Source organism: Scardinius erythrophthalmus, assembly GCF_964197995.2.
Source record: "Scardinius erythrophthalmus genome assembly, chromosome: 6".
NCBI classification, from domain to species: domain Eukaryota; kingdom Metazoa; phylum Chordata; class Actinopteri; order Cypriniformes; family Leuciscidae; genus Scardinius; species Scardinius erythrophthalmus.
In genome coordinates, this window is record NC_138226.1 from 31,353,074 (window position 1) to 31,371,195 (window position 18,122).

Below are 18,122 nucleotides of genomic sequence, written 5' to 3' on the forward strand. Positions count from 1 at the left end.
TTAATTACTTATAAAGATACCTGATTCATTTTTGTTGCCAAAAAAAACATACCTCTCAATTTTCATGCCCGGCCGTGATGCAGTAATCACATTAGCATTCATCTTTCTCGCTTACACAATCAAACACGGGCAACTCCCAGCACATCCCTGCCAGCCACTTACTCTAAAAGCCTCTTCAACCGCTCGCGCCGAGGACACGGCAACTTCACTGAGTGATTTCTCTTGTGCTCCGCCACTGCAGTTCTTGATTACATTCAAATGGAGTTTAGACGAACTAAGGATTGCGTTAAAGTCTATTTTACAATGAGTGGGTGCCAGTGCTGGTTCCCAATCTGAAACCAGTTCTGGGCCGTATAAATCGGGATGGGTTACATTGATCTACTAGTCATCCAACATGTTTTCTTGGAATTTTTGGGTTTTTAAACCTCAGCGATCCAGCGTAGAAGAACTGCATTGTTTGTAAAAAGCAATTAAATAATGCTAAATTGTCATTCAATGTAGGTGAAAGCTAAACAAAACAGTAGCTGGTACCAGTGTGTACCAGAACAACAGATTTGTTGGGAAAACATATAATATTAACTGCCACAGTTCAATTATAGTTAACTAAAACTATAACCATAAAATAAATCTAGGTTAATATATATATTTACATTAGAGTTCAAGCTTTTTTTCGATCGTTCTCACACAATGGAGTTAGTTCAATGAATGGTAAAAAACAAATTCCACTCACACTTTTCTGAGTTTTTTTCTCATTGATATAACAATTTATATATTTAAACAGTGCAAATAAAAGTATATTTATGCATAGTGCGGCCCCTCTCCTACTTTATGCATTCTAATTATCCAGGCCAGCACTCTTAAAGTTTAATAGTATATGCATTGAGTGAAGCCTGCTCCTATCCTCACTTATATTTAAACAGTCAAATTGTGAAATTTTTAACTTTACATAAACGTATCATGCAAAGTTTGATACCCCTCTCAGAACCCGCATAATCTGTTCGGGATCAGGGTCCAGAAAACAACCCAAAACCAACTTAATTATATGAGGCGTCCAGTTAAAATTAGGGTTACACTTTATTTTAAGGTGTCATTGTTACAGAGTAATTATATATTTAAGTAATATTAAGCAACTACATGTACTTACTATAGGGTTAGGGTAGGATTAGGATTTGGTTGAGGGTTAGTTGCATGTAATTATGCATAATTTACAGTTATTACTATGGTAAGTACATGTAACATATGTAACACTGTCAAATAAAGTGTTACCAAAATTAGTTATAGTTCATCCACCCTCCCAACTAGTAGATTTTGAAAATGTGTAAGTTGTACATCATCGCTACTCTGTGTTTATGTGTTTGTATGTGGGCAAGTTAAGTATTAACAGTCTTGTTTTGTCATCAATTGGTTTAGAGTCAATTGAAATGCAAGCCAAAGAACCAGCAAAACCACCAAATTGAGAACCAAAACCATTTTGGTAGAAAGATGTACAAGAAACTGGTCAAAGAAGTGATATTTAAAAGAGCAGCGGTGTGTGGTGCAGTAGGAAGTAAGGAATCGCTCAAATCTCACAGCTCTCAGACCAGTGAGACTGTCATTGACTGAGGAGGCTGATTGTTGTCTGGGGAAAGTGAAACCGCTCCAGTTCAATACTCAGGAAAGGGCAGTAGAGGCGGAGAGAATTCGAAGAGAGCATCCGTGTGAGACAAGCGCCGCTTTATTTAACGCAGGAATGAGTCTGACCTAATCAACGATAGAACATTCTAGAGGCAACAGATTAAACCTTTAATGAAGGTCTAAAGTCATTTGAGTCGCCAACGCGATTTGATGGAAACCGTTTGGACAGCACCTCAGATTCAGTAAGATATCAATGCCAGTTAATTGTTCTTGGTGTTAGTGTTATAAAAAGAACCATAAAAAGTCCTAAATTAATGAAGCATGCATTATTATTATTACAATGCATTTATTTATTATTGAGAATCCTACTGGAATATCCTAGTGTATAAGTTGAAATTCACACTTTCTATTATCAGTAAGAATTTTTTATTTTTTTTTAATGAACACTTTTATTCAGCAAGGGCCATTAAAAGATTGACAGTAGATTGAGAGTAAAGACATTTATAATAATAATAATAATAATAATAATTTTGTGGCAAAACCGAAAATTCAGGATGCACTTGGCCGGAAACCGAAAATAAATAATCAATTAATAATCAATTCATTATGTAATCAAACATATTTAATAATCAACACTCAAATAGCTAAAACTGAGTTGCTGTCAGGATACAGACCAGGAGACAGAGGTAAGTGAATCAAACACAGCTTTATTTACAGATGATCAGAGTGCGAGGTGAGTATTCACTCAATTTAAGTGCAGAAGTCGTGAAGGAAACTCGTTGTGGGGTGAAAAGCAGGTAAGCACTTTCACTTTGGATAAGTTGACGTCAAGCAATCTCAGTTCAGTAATCTTTGTCTCTTCTCTTTCAGATGCAGATCGGCAATCAAACAAACTCAGTTGAAACACTGGAAACTCAAAGGAACACAGGATCTCAGGCAGCATGGACTCAGACAGGATTTCTGAAGACAGCACAACAATGACATAAAGGTGAGTGTTTCAGGTAAGTATACATTACAGCTTGAAGTCTGGATGTGTCAGAGGAAACGGAGACAACGGATTATGGTCTGTTCCTGTTGGAGGCTTGACCCAGACTGAAATCACAGGGAATGTTTTATGTGTTGACTGATGAGGTTAATGATTGGGAACAGGTGCGGGTGATTAATGATCCTGAGAGTGAGTGCAGGTGTTCTAGAGGGAATCTTGGGTAATGTAGTGCAGAAACCAACGGTAACCGTGACAGTACCCCCCCCTCTCCGAAGGCGCGTCCTCGCGCCGTATAACATCCAAAGGGGTGGGAGGGTGGGCATCCTAGATTCCAGGACGGTCCAGGCAGAGCAGGCTGGTCAGGGGACCAGGGCGGAGCAGGCTGTGGGCGTGGCCAGGGCGGAGCTGTCGGACCCTCGGGTGTCCAGGGCGGAGCTGTCGGACCCTCGGGAGTACAGGGCGGAGGTGACCCTTCGGGTGGCCATGGCGGTGAGGACCCTTCGGGTGGCCATGGCGGTGAGGACCCTTCGGGTGGCCATGGCGGTGAGGACCCTTCGGGTGGCCATGGTGGTGAGGACCCTTCGGGTGGCCATGGTGGTGAGGACCCTTCGGGTGGCCATGGTGGTGAGGACCCTTCGGGTGGCCATGGTGGTGATATTTTTTCAGGTTGCCATGGTGACACTGGGAACCTTGTCGTAAAGACCTCCGCGGTCCCCCTAGCAGGTATACTGCGCCCCCCCAAAATTTTAATGGAGAACTTGTCAGGTTTTGATACATGGCTAGATGAGGCAGGGGGAGAAAGCAGCTCTAGGCTGGATAGGACCAGCGACGAAGGCAGCTCGGGGCTGTGCAGGATCAGCGGCGAAGAGGGCTTTAAGCTGGGTGAGACCAGCGGCGAAGGAAGAGCTTTTGGGAAGACTGGCACTGGCTCTTGCTCGTAGGCTGGCTCTGGCTCTGGCTCTTGCTTGAAGACTGGCTCTTGCTCCGGAACTGGACTCGGAACTGGACTCGGAACTGGACTCGGAACTGGACTCGGAACTGGACTCGGAACTGGACTCGGAACTGGACTCGGAACTGGACTCGGAACTGGACTCGGCTCATCTGGGCCGACAACTGGCTCTGGCTCTTGCTCGAGGACTGGCTCTGGCTCTTGCTCGAGGACTGGCTCTGGCTCTTGCTCGAGGACTGGCTCTGGCTCTTGCTCGAGGACTGGCTCTGGCTCTTGCTCGAGGACTGGCTCTGGCTCTTGCTCGAGGACTGGCTCTGGCTCTTGCTCGAGGACTGGCTCTGGCTCTTGCTCGAGGACTGGCTCTGGCTCTTGCTCGAGGACTGGCTCTGGCTCTTGCTCGAGGACTGGCTCTGGCTCTTGCTCGAGGACTGGCTCTGGCTCTTGCTCGAGGACTGGCTCTGGCTCTTGCTCGAGGACTGGCTCTGGCTCTTGCTCGAGGACTGGCTCTGGCTCTTGCTCGAGGACTGGCTCTGGCTCTTGCTCGAGGACTGGCTCTGGCTCTTGCTCGAGGACTGGCTCTGGCTCTTGCTCGAGGACTGGCTCTGGCTCTTGCTCGAGGACTGGCTCTGGCTCTTGCTCGAGGACTGGCTCTGGCTCTTGCTCGAGGACTGGCTCTGGCTCTTGCTCGAGGACTGGACTCGGAACTGGACTCGGAACATCTGGGCCGACGACTGGCTCTGGGGGCATGACGCTCTCAGTCTCGGCGGGCATGATGCTCTCAGTCGCAGGCTCGGCTGGACTGGCGTGAAGTGCAGGCTCGGCTGGACTGGCGTGAAGTGCAGGCTCGGCTGGACTGGCGTGAAGTGCAGGCTCGGCTAGGCAGACGATGTGCTCAGATTTAGCTGGGCAGATAACAGGCTCTGGCTCGGCTGGGCAGACGACTGGTTTGGTGGATTTGGTGAAACGTAGAGCAGATCTGCGAGCTCCCCGGACGGACATTAAAGCGGGGTCAAATAACTTGGACGCCAGATCAGCACTGTTTGAAACCAGCTTTCGTGACCTAGGCCAGGTGATCTCCGCTATGGGTCCGGAGCGGTGAAGGACCGTTACCTTTTCGGGCAGGCTTGGGCTGACTGGATGCCTGGGTTTAGTTGCGTTGACGAGGGAAGCAGATTGGACGTGGAGATCAGACTGGATGTCTTCCACAGTGAGTGATGAACCACACACCCACAGCGTGCGGTCAATGAGTTTGATGAGAGGTAGATCGAGATCATCCAACAGTAGTATCTGGGCAAGTGGATCGTCTAACCCGCTCCAGAACTGTTGCTGAAGGAAGTCCTCATCCCAGCTCCCATCCTGATAAAGGCAAAGGAAAACTTTAGCAAATTCCTCCAGAGTCCTACCGTTCTGGTTGAAAATAGTGGATTCCTTGGGGTTCACAGAAACACGGTCTGCGGGCTGTGTAGGATCCATAACGGTATGCGGTCAAGCCTTCTGTCAGGATACAGACCAGGAGACAGAGGTAAGTGAATCAAACACAGCTTTATTTACAGATGATCAGAGTGCGAGGTGAGTATTCACTCAATTTAAGTGCAGAAGTCGTGAAGGAAACTCGTTGTGGGGTGAAAAGCAGGTAAGCACTTTCACTTTGGATAAGTTGACGTCAAGCAATCTCAGTTCAGTAATCTTTGTCTCTTCTCTTTCAGATGCAGATCGGCAATCAAACAAACTCAGTTGAAACACTGGAAACTCAAAGGAACACAGGATCTCAGGCAGCATGGACTCAGACAGGATTTCTGAAGACAGCACAACAATGACATAAAGGTGAGTGTTTCAGGTAAGTATACATTACAGCTTGAAGTCTGGATGTGTCAGAGGAAACGGAGACAACGGATTATGGTCTGTTCCTGTTGGAGGCTTGACCCAGACTGAAATCACAGGGAATGTTTTATGTGTTGACTGATGAGGTTAATGATTGGGAACAGGTGCGGGTGATTAATGATCCTGAGAGTGAGTGCAGGTGTTCTAGAGGGAATCTTGGGTAATGTAGTGCAGAAACCAACGGTAACCGTGACAGTTGCACAAACATATAAATTGCACACAAGGCAATTTTTATATCTATTTTTTTTTTATAACAGAATTGCTCCAGTTTGTTGGTGAAATATAAACATTTAAACAACAATAAACTGTAATAACATGTTTTCATGACAGATTTATTCAAATAGCCTACATTAAATAATGAAGACATCACTAACAGGTTAAGTAAAAAATATAATTAATATGTAATACAGTGCATATATTTAGAGTTATTCTTGCTAAAGCTAACTAATGAGTCTAAGCTTGCTTGAGGTAAATGTAAAGGTAAGTGATATTGTATAGCCTACAAGCAGTTTTATTGATGTCTTTCCCTGGTTGAAATGATTACATGAGCCAGTATTTATTTCAGTAAGTTGTAATGTATCTTTAAACATACATTCTGGTGTTCACCCATGTTTATTATGTGCTGTAACTAGTAGTAAAGAGAAGATGAGATGATCGCTTCACGTGCGCTTTATCCGCTTGAGCTGAGGCGATATATAGCAATTGTCACGCCGTATTAAAGAGCGCCAAAACTAAATTTATTGTTTGAATTTCATAATAAAATCGACATATTTTATTTTTGAGAATTTGCTCATATTAAAAGTCACAAAGCTTTTTGCAATACTTGGATGGTACACACTACTAATGTTTAGTGAAGAGCAACAGAAAACAGCAAAGACTTAAAAGATTTCAGATTTAAGAAACCATATGTTGTGTCACGAAATAGGCGCTGAACACATCGGAGAAGCGCTAATTAAAAGTGTGTTTCCGTCACTGATCTAGGCACACCAAAACCATTTCGGCCCAAAAGCGAAAAGAGTTGGTAGGAACGATTTGGTGCATCCCTAAAAAATGCTGTTCTTTTGAACTTTCCATTCATCAAAGATCCTTTTTATTTATTTATTTATCACAGTTTCCACAAAAATATTAAGCAGCACAGCTGTTTTCAACATTGATAGGAATGAGAACTATTATTAATAATTGAGTACTACCAACAGTGAGCAGCAAACCAGCATATTAAAATGATTTCTGATGCAGTCAGACACTTATTCTAAATTGTAATAACATTTCAATAACAGTATTTTTGATCAAATAAGTGCAGCCGTGTGAGCATTTTAAGAGACTTCTTACAAAAATTCTTACCATATATATATGGAATATACTACTGTATACGTTGAAATTCCCACTTTCTATAATCAGTAAGATTTTATGATGTATATATATATTAAGCCTATATATATAAGCTTAATATTTAGCTGTCTGAACCCTGTTGCATGTTAAAGAGCCTTCTCCATCAAGGTTAAGTGCACCCAATACAGAATTCATCATCTCTGTCTGTTAGCACCGGTACACAGTGTTTTCATACCACAAGAAAGAGATACTGCATTTAATTAAAGCACTCTCTCTATACGTACCTCTTAAAGTCTACATTATTTCACGTTAGTGAGCCAGCGGATTCCCTCTGGACAAAATTGATTATTATTTCATTAGATCTAGCTCAGTCTATTTATGGACTTTAATCTCAGGCGTGTCAGGCTCGTTTTTCTTGCGGAAGATCATTAGGGCCGTATCAACAAAGTCATTTTATAATAATATTTCCAATATCAGTCTGGTTTTATCATGTAGATTTCATTATCATTGTTCCTGGATTGATCTGGTTAGCCTCACCTGACTTTATAATATAATTCATCATTAAATGAGCTCCATTAGTCAGGACAATGTAGAACATCACGGATAAAACACTACCACGCCGCCGTCTTACGCCGATCGATCTGTTTACAAAGCACCTGGAAAAATGACACAGAATTCTGCTTTGTCCTTTTAAAATCTAGAACTTTTTTAAACACTATTTTGAAGAGTATCGTAATAATTATAAAGACTACATAGAATAATTAACAGACACTACATGAACAATTATAGAAAACCACAAGGAAGATACTTTTAAAAATTAAAAATAATTAAAAATTAAATGGCAGGACCATTTAAAACGTACTACTAAAAGCAAAAAGCTGATTAAACATGGAGAATTCTTTTTTTAAAATGGTGACCAGGACCTAAGACCTTCCCTCATGCAAGTTTCAATCTAAAAGTCCATGGATACCTTTTGCATCAAGTACCAACATGGACACACACGGAACATGACATTCCCTCATTTTAATGCTGCACTGAAGCTGCTGTAAGTCTCTCGCAATAGCGTACCAGCTCACGATAAGATATGCATCAGTCTGCGCCATTAAAACATAAATACAAAATGACAAATCCATTTGTGCGCATCCCCTTTAAAGCTCAAGCCGGCGCCAACTTAGTATAATGGAATCTTGCTCTCGAAAACAAGCGATAAAAAGCACTTGCTGCTGGAAGGTTTGCCTCGCTCACATGCACATCAAGATGCAGCGTCCTGCCTTTCCTCTTACATGCTCAGAAACCAAAGCGGACAATGTCAGTGTTCACAAAGAGACAAGTTTCCATTCCGCTAGCGAGCAGAACCCAGATGTCAAGCGTGTGTAGACACACACTCATCGGGATACGGTGTTCATGCATATGCCGTGTGTGTGTGTAGTGCACTCACCAGCGATCCGCTCTCAACTGCACCGCTGCTTCTGTTATCGTGAGCTGATGCCTGTGAGTGTGTGTGTGTGTGTGTGTGTGTTGAGCCTGGTTTCTCAGGATCCCTCACCCTCCCCAACCTCTGCAGAACCCTCCACCGCTCAAGGAACAGCCCACCGGAGACACATGCGATGTCACATGTACCGCCGCACTGAACACTTCCACATGGCCAAACACGCGCACAAGCACAAATTTCGATGTACGGATAAAGAACAATTCCTGCATACCGAGAGGCTGTCCTAAAGAAGTCGCGTGTGTTTGTTTCCAGGCTGAACGCTGTTCTCCATTGCAACTGTCCCCGGAGCGCTTGCCAAGTCAAGCAGAAGCGAGTCACTAAAGAGAGCAAGCTAGCGTTCACCTCTTCCCATCACTCGCTGTGCCTGTGTCCTCTGTGTCTTTCACTCCCTCGCTCAGACTGAATCCCTTCACCGGGAGGTGTTATTGAGTGACATCACTCCGAGGATTTCCTTTTGTTCCGCAGACAGATCACTTCTCTCTCTCGCTCTCTCTCTCTCTCTCTCCCTTCACAGGGCTGTGAGCTATTTTTAGCAACAGAAAGAACACAGCAAGACTACAAAGCAGTTGGTTAGTACACTGAGAAAAAAATGAAGCCAAAAGTGGCTGTGTATTATGAAAAGGTGCCTGCTGCGGGAAAGAAACTCAAAAAGGAAACCCATTTTGTCTCCTAGAGAGCAACAAGATTAAGTGCAAATGGAGACTTTAGCTTGTGTCTACTGCTTTTCAGGTTTTCTTCTGAGAATAAGACCCAGTGATATCTCAATAATGTCACAAACTCAGATTTGTGCTTGAGATATTGTACAAGAAGTCTGCAATCAAAGTCTTCTCAATTTGAATCAAACAAGACCAAATGATCCAAGCAATGCTATACACATTAAGCGTATAGATTATACTCTTACTTTGTCAATAACTGTCTCCTTAGTGACTATTTTTAGTGCTTGACTCTTGCTTTGTCAATATTAGATATTGAGCAAACATTGATGCACCTCTTGATGAAAATAACATCACAACATTTTATTTCCATCAAAAGGCGCATCAATTTTTGGTCAAGATCTTGTCCTGACAATGCAAGAGTCCAGCACTCTGTAAAGTCTCCTCCAGGACATCCCAAAGACTTTCAATGAATTTAAGGTCTGGACTCAGAGCTGCCAATTCATGTGTGAAAATGATTATTCATCCTTCTTCCCAACCATTCTTTCACAATTTGAGCCTGATGAATCTTGACATGATGTGTCTTCCTACATGATTGTTTAAGAAATGAAAAGCTACACACTCCATCTAGAAACATAATAATCACTGCAATAATGATGCCAATATAATATAATATAATATAATATAATATAATATAATATAATATAATATAATATAATATAATATAATATAATATAATATAATATAATATAATATAATATAATATAATATAATATAATATAATATAATATAATATACAGCAATGAGATTAAGTGCAAATGGAGACTATGCCTATAATTAGCGAATAATTCGAAAAATGAAAAGTGCATGTAAACTGGAGTGAAGAGTTCTGCTTTTGTCATGTACGCCTAAACACCTTACTGCGATTAAGACCTTACTCTGATTATTAGAAATAATTGCATTATTATGTGCTCAGATTTGTTCTCAAGATATTGTACTACAAGAATTGTGCAATCAAAAGTCTTTTCTCATCAAATTATTCCAAGACCAAATAATCCAAGCTATGCTATACATATTCATTTTATAGCTTAAACTGTTCATTTATATCAACAACGGTTTCATTTGTGACTATTTTTATTTCTACCACAGAATTTTAGGAGACACATCTGTTGCTACTTCATCAAAACATTACGGAGAACTCAATTAAGTCTCCAGAGACATGAAAGAGCAATATAACCTTCAAGAGCCTCGAGAGGACAATCAACCACCACAGAGCAAATTCTCCCAAAAGACAAGTGTGTCATTTCTGCACCACAGGGTCCGAATGATAATGTTTTCAAACAGGTTTTCGAGTGGGTTTCAGACGCTCAGAAGAGTGTAGTGTATTTCTGAAATCAGCAGATCTCCCTGCAGAACAAGAACATGCACTTTATTTCTAAAAAAAAAGCATGGGCCTCTCAATAATTTATAAGTATAATGAGCATCTGTTGTTTTTCCTGGCAGTGGGCGATTTCTTTTTTTCTGAGGGGAAAAAGCATTTGTTAAACGAGGCGGTGCGCAGCAACTACCTCAGAGCACGTGCGTTACACACGCGTCCACGCGGCCGGCCCTCTGTTAAACAATATACGCCAGCGATCAAATCGTCCAAAGCGTGCTCAGTGGAGCACTAACATCTCTGCTGCTAAAAATAACCCCTCTTTCTCCTCTGAGCTTTCTTAGTCCTCCGCTGTTTCTTTTTATAGCCGTGCCTGGGGAGCTGGCCTGCCGTTTTTAGAAGGACATGACCACAGTCGCTGCTCCTCGTCCCGTTTGATCTCAGCTGATGACACATGTTTACTTGCTCACTAACACACACAGATGCCATAGCATGGAAAAGCACGACAAGTCTTTCCTTAGGCAGCGTTTGCTCTTTTCGCTGTGTAGAAAATAAGTAACCTTTATTGATAATACTTTCTTTTATGAAAAGAAGAAATATTTTTCTTTTCTTTTTTCTATAGCGGTGAATGAGAGTCTACACAATTGTTTGTATTCCCAATTGATCCAATAGCAAAAGAAAAATCCACTATAATGTGGGTAAGGTGTTCTGGGTGGTTGCTAGGGCATTGCTAGGTGGTTGCTAGGGTGTTTGTGTGGTTGCTAAGTTTCATAGGTAGTTGCTATGATAAGATTACACTGCCCAAAGTCAATAGAGGCCAACCCTAAGTTATTACAATGTTCTGGTGCTGAGATATGGCTTTCATGTTCCTATACAGTTGCTAGGCTGATCTAAATGGTTGCTAGGGTGAAGAGAGAAGACAGAAAGATGCCAACATTTCTGTCACTCCCTCCAATGTTTTACAAACACTCTCTTAGTGTTTCTCGTACTCTCTAAAGTTAAGATTTTATTTATTTAAATCCAAGATGATAAAACACAAAGTATAATGTTAAAAAAAATTGTCATATGTTTTATGAAAATTCATAAAAAAAAAATTACTAGAATTACAATGTTAAAAAACAGTATTAGTGCATTGTCACAGTCTGTGAAAAGGTTCATAGTAAACAGGTTTGGATATTTATACACCACCGCTCAATGAATATACAGCCAACAACAACACCAAATAATTATAATACAACATAATACAACATAATATAACTAATATAATATAATATAATATAATATAATATAATATAATATAATATAATATAATATAATATAATATAATATGAATAATATAATATAACATAATATAATCCATTTTTATATGTTTAGATTAGTACTGTTATTAATTCGATTAATCGCAACTTACATAAATGTACAGTATATATATATATATATATATATATAAACTTTTATGTTAGATGCGATTAATCGATCTGACAGCACTAGTGTAGATATGTATCAGCTCTTACCGTGAAACTGTTGTTGACATTCTTTGTGCTTGATTCGGCAACACTCGCATCTGAAAGATCCACTTCGTCGAAAATAAGAGACTGTGAACAGGAGGAGAAAGAAGAGATCAGTAAACATGGACAGCCGCAACAGCATTAGCTGTCATTGACAATGTCTAAGAAAGCAAACATCTTATGCACATTGATACTGTTCTATTGAAATGAAACAAAAATGAGCTTATTGAAATATTGCTTATCCCAGGGATGGGCAACGTCGGTCCTGGAGTGTTGCTGTCCAGCAGAGTTCAGCTCCAACCCTGATCAAACACACCTGAACAAGCACAATGTCTTCAGGATTACTGAGTTTTTTCTTTCAGGGTTGTAGCTAAACTCTGCAGGACCGACGTTGCCCATCCCTGCCTTATCCTATGCGCTGACATGCGTGTACTGTGTGTTATATGAGTTTAAGATGGATCGCAGACAGCTGGGTGCGTCATGATCTACTCCATCAGTGCAGCGAGCAAGAACTAAAGGCCTGATATATGATACGCTTTCAGTTCGAGCCGGGATGTTAGAAACCACTGCTAACAAAACATTTGTCCTTTTCTTCAGTCATAATTAGGACTGGGGAGTATGAGCAAACATATTGTATTATATTGTCATTTTTTTGTCACGGAAATGATATCTCTCATAATCGAAATTAATTCAATTTAATTATTTTTTATTATTTTTTATACCATTTAATCTACTATTTAGGGCCCAAGCCCTGAAAGGGCGAAGGCCCTATTGTTTTCGGTAGGATTATTTATTATTATTATTATTATTCTTATTTTTCTGTCAACCTTTCGGGCACTTATGAGACCCTTAACGTGCTCGAAAACTCTTGAAACTTTGCACACGGGTCAGAACCCGTGGCCATCAGGGCTGGGCTGAAGCTGGTACCCGGGCGTGGCCGGGTGGCTCGACAGCGCCCCCTTGAACGGGGTCCGAAAACTTGGTCCATAAATCAGACACGCTTGCATGTAATAATATGAAACTCGGTACACATATAGATCTCATCGGGCCGAACAACTTTCGTACTTTTACTTTTTACGCCAGCCCAACAGGAAGTCGGCTATTATGGGTTGTTTTGAAACGCATGCTGTGGAATTTAATGTACTCCTCCTAGAGAATTCATCCAATCGCCTCCAAACTCGGTCAGCATGAAGTCAAGACATTGAGGATGCTAAATTGCGGACGGATTTTTGATATCTTGAACGGTTTGGCCGTGGCGAGGAAACGAATTTATGGCGAAAAAATGAAACAGGAAGTGTGTTATAACTTCTGCATACATTAACTGATCTTGATGAAACTTCAGCAGTGTGTTCGTTGTAAGAGGCCGATCGCACAGATGTGACTATTGTGAGTCAAAGTTATAGCGCCACCAACAGGCAGCAGGAAGTACATCACTATTAAAATGCTTTGAAATCAGTGTCTTATTTTTACCCGATTTGCTTCAAACTTTATGTGTACAATGTAGACACACGGCAGATGTAAACCTGTGAAAGGATTATTGATATCTTAGATACTGTTGCCGTGGCAACGCATCAAACTTTAATATTATTTTTTGATGCTTTTGAGACTCTTAACATACTTGAAATTGCATGAAACTCAACAGACACATCACATTTATTAGCCCGTAGACATGTGCAAAGTTTCAGAAACGGGCGTGGTGGAATGGCTCAGTAGCGCCACCTTTAGTCAAAAATGGGGGCTTAGTTTTTCCTAGAATCACAAAACTTGGTATGTGTATTGTTCTCATCAAGACGGACAACTTTCTAATTTACATGAACCATCTCCGACCAACAGGAAGAGAGATATTTTGGTTTGAATGTGGATTTTCTGAAGAATTTTCTCTCCCTCTCTCTGTGTCTGTGTGTGTGTGAGGGGAGGGGGGGATTGGACTATTGCTTTTATATTGTTAATCAAGGTTTCAGGGGCTTTTGGGGTCCTTAACGTGCTCAAAAACTCTTGAAACTTTGCACACAGGTCAGAACCCACGGCCATCAGGGCCGGGCTGAAGCTGGGACCCGGGCGTGGCTGGGGGGCTCAACAGCGCCCCCTTGAACGGGGTTCTAAAACTTGATCCATATATCAAACACGCTCGCATGAATTAATATGAAACTCGGTACACATATAGATCTCATCGGGCCGAACAACTTTACCCCGGTCAAGTTTTACGCCAGCCCAACAGGAAGTCGGCTATTATGGGTTGTTTGGAAAACGCTTGCTGTGGAATGTGAAATACTCCTCCTAGAAAATTCACCGTGTCCCCTTCAAACTCGGTGTGCATGTAGTCAAGACTTTGAGGATGCTAAATTGCGGACGGATTTTTGATATCTCGAACGGTTTGGCTGTGGCGAGGAATCGAATTTATGGCGAGAAAAGAGAAACACGGAAGTGGAATAACTTCTGCATACATTAACTGATCTTGATGAAACTTCAGCAGTGTGTTCGTGGTAAGAGGCCGATCAGATGGATGTAGCTATTGTGAGTCAAAGTTATAGCGCCACCAACTGGCAGCAGGAAGTGTGTCACTTTCAACATGCTTTTGACAAAAGTGGGGGGGTTAGTTTTAACTACAGTAAAGAAAAAACAGTTTGTATATTGTTCTCATCAAGCCGGACAACTTTCTAATTTACATTCAATAGCTCTGGCCATCAGGAAGTCAGATATTTTGGTCTGAATGTGAATTTTTTTGCAAAATCAGCCTCTGAATTTTTAGCCACTCCTCTTAAACTATTTATTTTATTCGTACCAAACTTTTTCAACATGATGAAACTACATTAAATATGCTAAATTGTGAATGGATAATAAATATCTCAAACGGTTTTGCTATGGCGAGGGATTAAAGTAATGTCCAAAAAGGAAACACTAAAAATCTTCTAAAAATGTAATTATATACCATTTATTTCTATATAAAAGAATACAAATATCACAACTAAACCCATTTTATTCTGTTTTTGCAATTCAAGAAGAATGAAAAAGTTAAAACAGGCTATTTAGTGCTATTTGGTTCAACAAAAAAGCAAACATAGGGCTATACTGCCCTCTTGTGTCCAAAAGGACATCAAAATAGTATATAAAACTTTTTACCAGGTAGGCCAATATTGTATTTAAATGTACATTTATTAGGTATGTGTCTGAGGATATTTTCCCACCGGTTAATCGACGTGTGACACGAGTGGGTGCTTTTAAATCGCTAATATAATAGTGAAAGAAAAATAATGATAATGTTGCACACACAAATCACACACATGTGGGAAAGAATAAACAACACTAAACCGCCATTAGGTGTCGCCAGGCATCCATCTTAATAAGCGAGTCATTGATTCATTCGTTCAAACGATTCGTTCGAATGAGTCGATCATGATTAAGACAGATGTTTATGGATTGATCATTCAATCTTTGAGTCAACCGATTCGTTAAAAATGCTGAATCGTTCAGTTATGAGAAAACACGTGATAAGTGATGGTTCTGCCGTGATCTTTGTTTAACTATTTTCGCTGCTGAAACAGAACAAAAACAGTCAACATTGCATCTAAAATGTAAGTGACTTAATTGTAACTGTTTATTAACCTGCTGTATGAAATCTAGGGGTGGGAGAAAAAAATTATTCTTAGATGCATCGCGATGCGGACGTGGACGATTCTGAATCGATTCACAAATGTCAAAAAATCGATTCTCTAAAAAAAATTTTTCTAATAACGTAATATTGACGGAAGGCAAAAGGCGGAACTCTAAGCGGACGTGCGTGCAGTCTGTGGCGCGCACATAACAGAGAAGTTTCTTCTGCTCACCAAGGCTGCATTTATTTGATTAAAAATACAAACAAAAACAGTAATATTGTAAAATATTATTCCAATTTAAAACAGCTGCTTTCTATTTTAATATATTTTAAACTGTTATTTATTCCTGTGATCAAAGCTGAGTTTTCAGCATCATTACTCCAGTCGTCACTGTCACATGATCCTTCAGAAATTATTCTAATATGATGATTGATACTCAAGAAACATTCATTATTATTTTAAATGTCGAAAACAGTTGTGTACAGTCTTTGATGAATAGTTCAAAAGAACAGCATTTATCTGAAATCTAAAGCTTTTGTAACATTAAACACTACCGCTCAAAAGTTTTGGGTTAGTAATAATTAAAATTTTATTTTTTGGGGAAATAAATAAAATAAATCAGTACTTTTATTTATGAAGGATGAGTTAAACTGATCAACAGTTACAGTAAAGACATTTATAATGTTAAAAATATATATATTTGAAATATATGCTGTTCTTTTGAACTTTACATTCATCAAAGCATTTTGAAAAAAAAAAATCTGTACACAACTGTTTTCAACATTGAAAATAATAATGAATATTTATTGAGCATCAATCATCATATTAGTATGATTTCTGAAGGATCATGTGACACTGAAGACGGGAGTAATGATGCTGAAAACTCAACTTTGATCACAGAAATGAATTACTATGTAAAATATTTAAAAATTGAAAACAGCTGTTTTAAATTGGAATAATATTTCACAATATTACTGTTTTTGTTTGTATTTTTAATCAATAAATGCAGCCTTGGTGAGCAGAAGAGACTTCTCCTAAAAACATAAAAAATCTTACTGACCCCAAACTTTTGAACAATAATATATATATATATATATATATATATATATATATATATATATATATATATATATATATATATATATATATATATATATATACATACATATATATGTATGTGTGTGTATGTATGTATGTATATATATATATATATATAAATATAGCTGCGAGCAGCGATGGAGGGCCAAAGCCGGCGGTACCGCCACCCCGGTGCCTTTAGGTAACTAAAGGCACTGGGGTTGCGGTGCCACCGGCTTGGGCCCGTAATCGCTGCTCGCAGCTATATTTATATTTCATTATTGTTTTTGCAACTTGACGGACACAAACAAAAAGATCAGATTATTCAGTGCATAAAAAAGCTCACCGAGGCTGCATTTATTCAATCAATCAAAAATACTGTAAATATTGTGAAATATCATTACACTTTAAAATAACAGATTTCTATGTGAATATATTTTAAAATATAATTTATTCCTGTGATGCAAAGCTGAAATTTTTTTTGCATCATTCCTCCAGTCTTCAGTGTCACATGATCCTTCTAATATGATTATTTGCTGCTCAAGAAACATGTAGTATTATTATTATCAATGCTAAAAACAATTGTGCTACATAACATTTTTTGTGGAAATTGTGATAAAACAATGTTTGCAACAATGTAAAAGTCTTTCCTGTAACATTTGATCAATTTTGTTGTATTCAAATCTTACTGACCTCAAACTTTTGAACAGTAATGTACATAATCTTTTTCAGGGTATTTTTTAACACTGTTTTTTGTGATGTGAAAAAAAAAAAAAACCATCATGTCATTGACCTCAAACATATATAGGCTATACCAGTCACCAGACATCAACCATGTCAATGTCTACTGTAGTGATACGATATATACCATAATACCACCCAGCCCTCTATTATCAAGTTCACGAATGAACTCCAAAAAAACATTTGCATTTGAAGGATAAAATGTGTATTTCCAGGCTCCCTGAGTCCTTTCCATCAAGTTTCAATAGAATCAGTGAAGGTTTGTTTTGGTGATTGGCAGATATTTGAGTAAATGATGGTTGTATACTCAGGCGGTGTAAACAGTGTGACATCCTATTTATGATATGTGGGCCTGGCCGCTCTACAGCATGAAGTGCAGGCCTCTGCGTTGGCTTTGCCGAGTCTGTCACAGACCCGAGTGCCATGCCAATACAAACAAAAGCCCCTTGTCTGAGTACAGCAGTGTGATCGGCCACCTCGTTTCTGCCTGTGAGGTCTGTTGCGTAACTCCCAGCTCTCCTTCACCATGTGCTAGTGCTGCCACTCCATGTCATTCAGGAGCTACGCAGGAAGTGCTAGCTTGCGTCATGGCGTAGCAGCTGCATAGCTGACGATTTTTGGGCTGATTTTTAAGCACTCACTCTTTCTCTCAGGATTTAGATCACGGACGAAACACCTGAATGACACCCATAGGGCCCTATGATTTCCACGATGCGGTAAACGCGGACAGAATCGCGGAAGCCAGACACAAAAATTAAATTTTAAGTTGAACGTACAATGTCATGGAATTTGGAAATTTCTGGATTAATACATCAAATGTAGGGCTGTACACACAATCAAATCGCAATATGGACTAACATCTGTGAATATTAAAGTGCAAAAAGACTGAACAAAATCTAAAAAATGCATGTTCTGCGTGTTTCTG

At 39.9% G+C, this 18,122-nt stretch overlaps 1 protein-coding gene across 10 annotated transcripts in view; it reads right to left on the bottom strand.

Annotated features, from left to right (window-relative positions):
- The window catches only part of dgkh (diacylglycerol kinase, eta), a 103,634-nt gene that overhangs the window by 47,001 nt on the left and 38,511 nt on the right, over positions 1-18,122 (bottom strand). For 6 of the 10 annotated variants that reach the window (XM_081368944.1, XM_081368947.1, XM_081368946.1 and 3 more), the window contains one exon: positions 11,793-11,873. In XM_081368944.1, the coding sequence (XP_081225070.1) occupies positions 11,793-11,873 (81 nt within the window). Of the gene's footprint in view, positions 1-8,461; positions 9,190-11,792; positions 11,874-18,122 lie in introns of those variants that run through there. The other 4 variants (XM_081368949.1, XM_081368951.1, XM_081368950.1 and 1 more) reach the window with 3 other exon arrangements.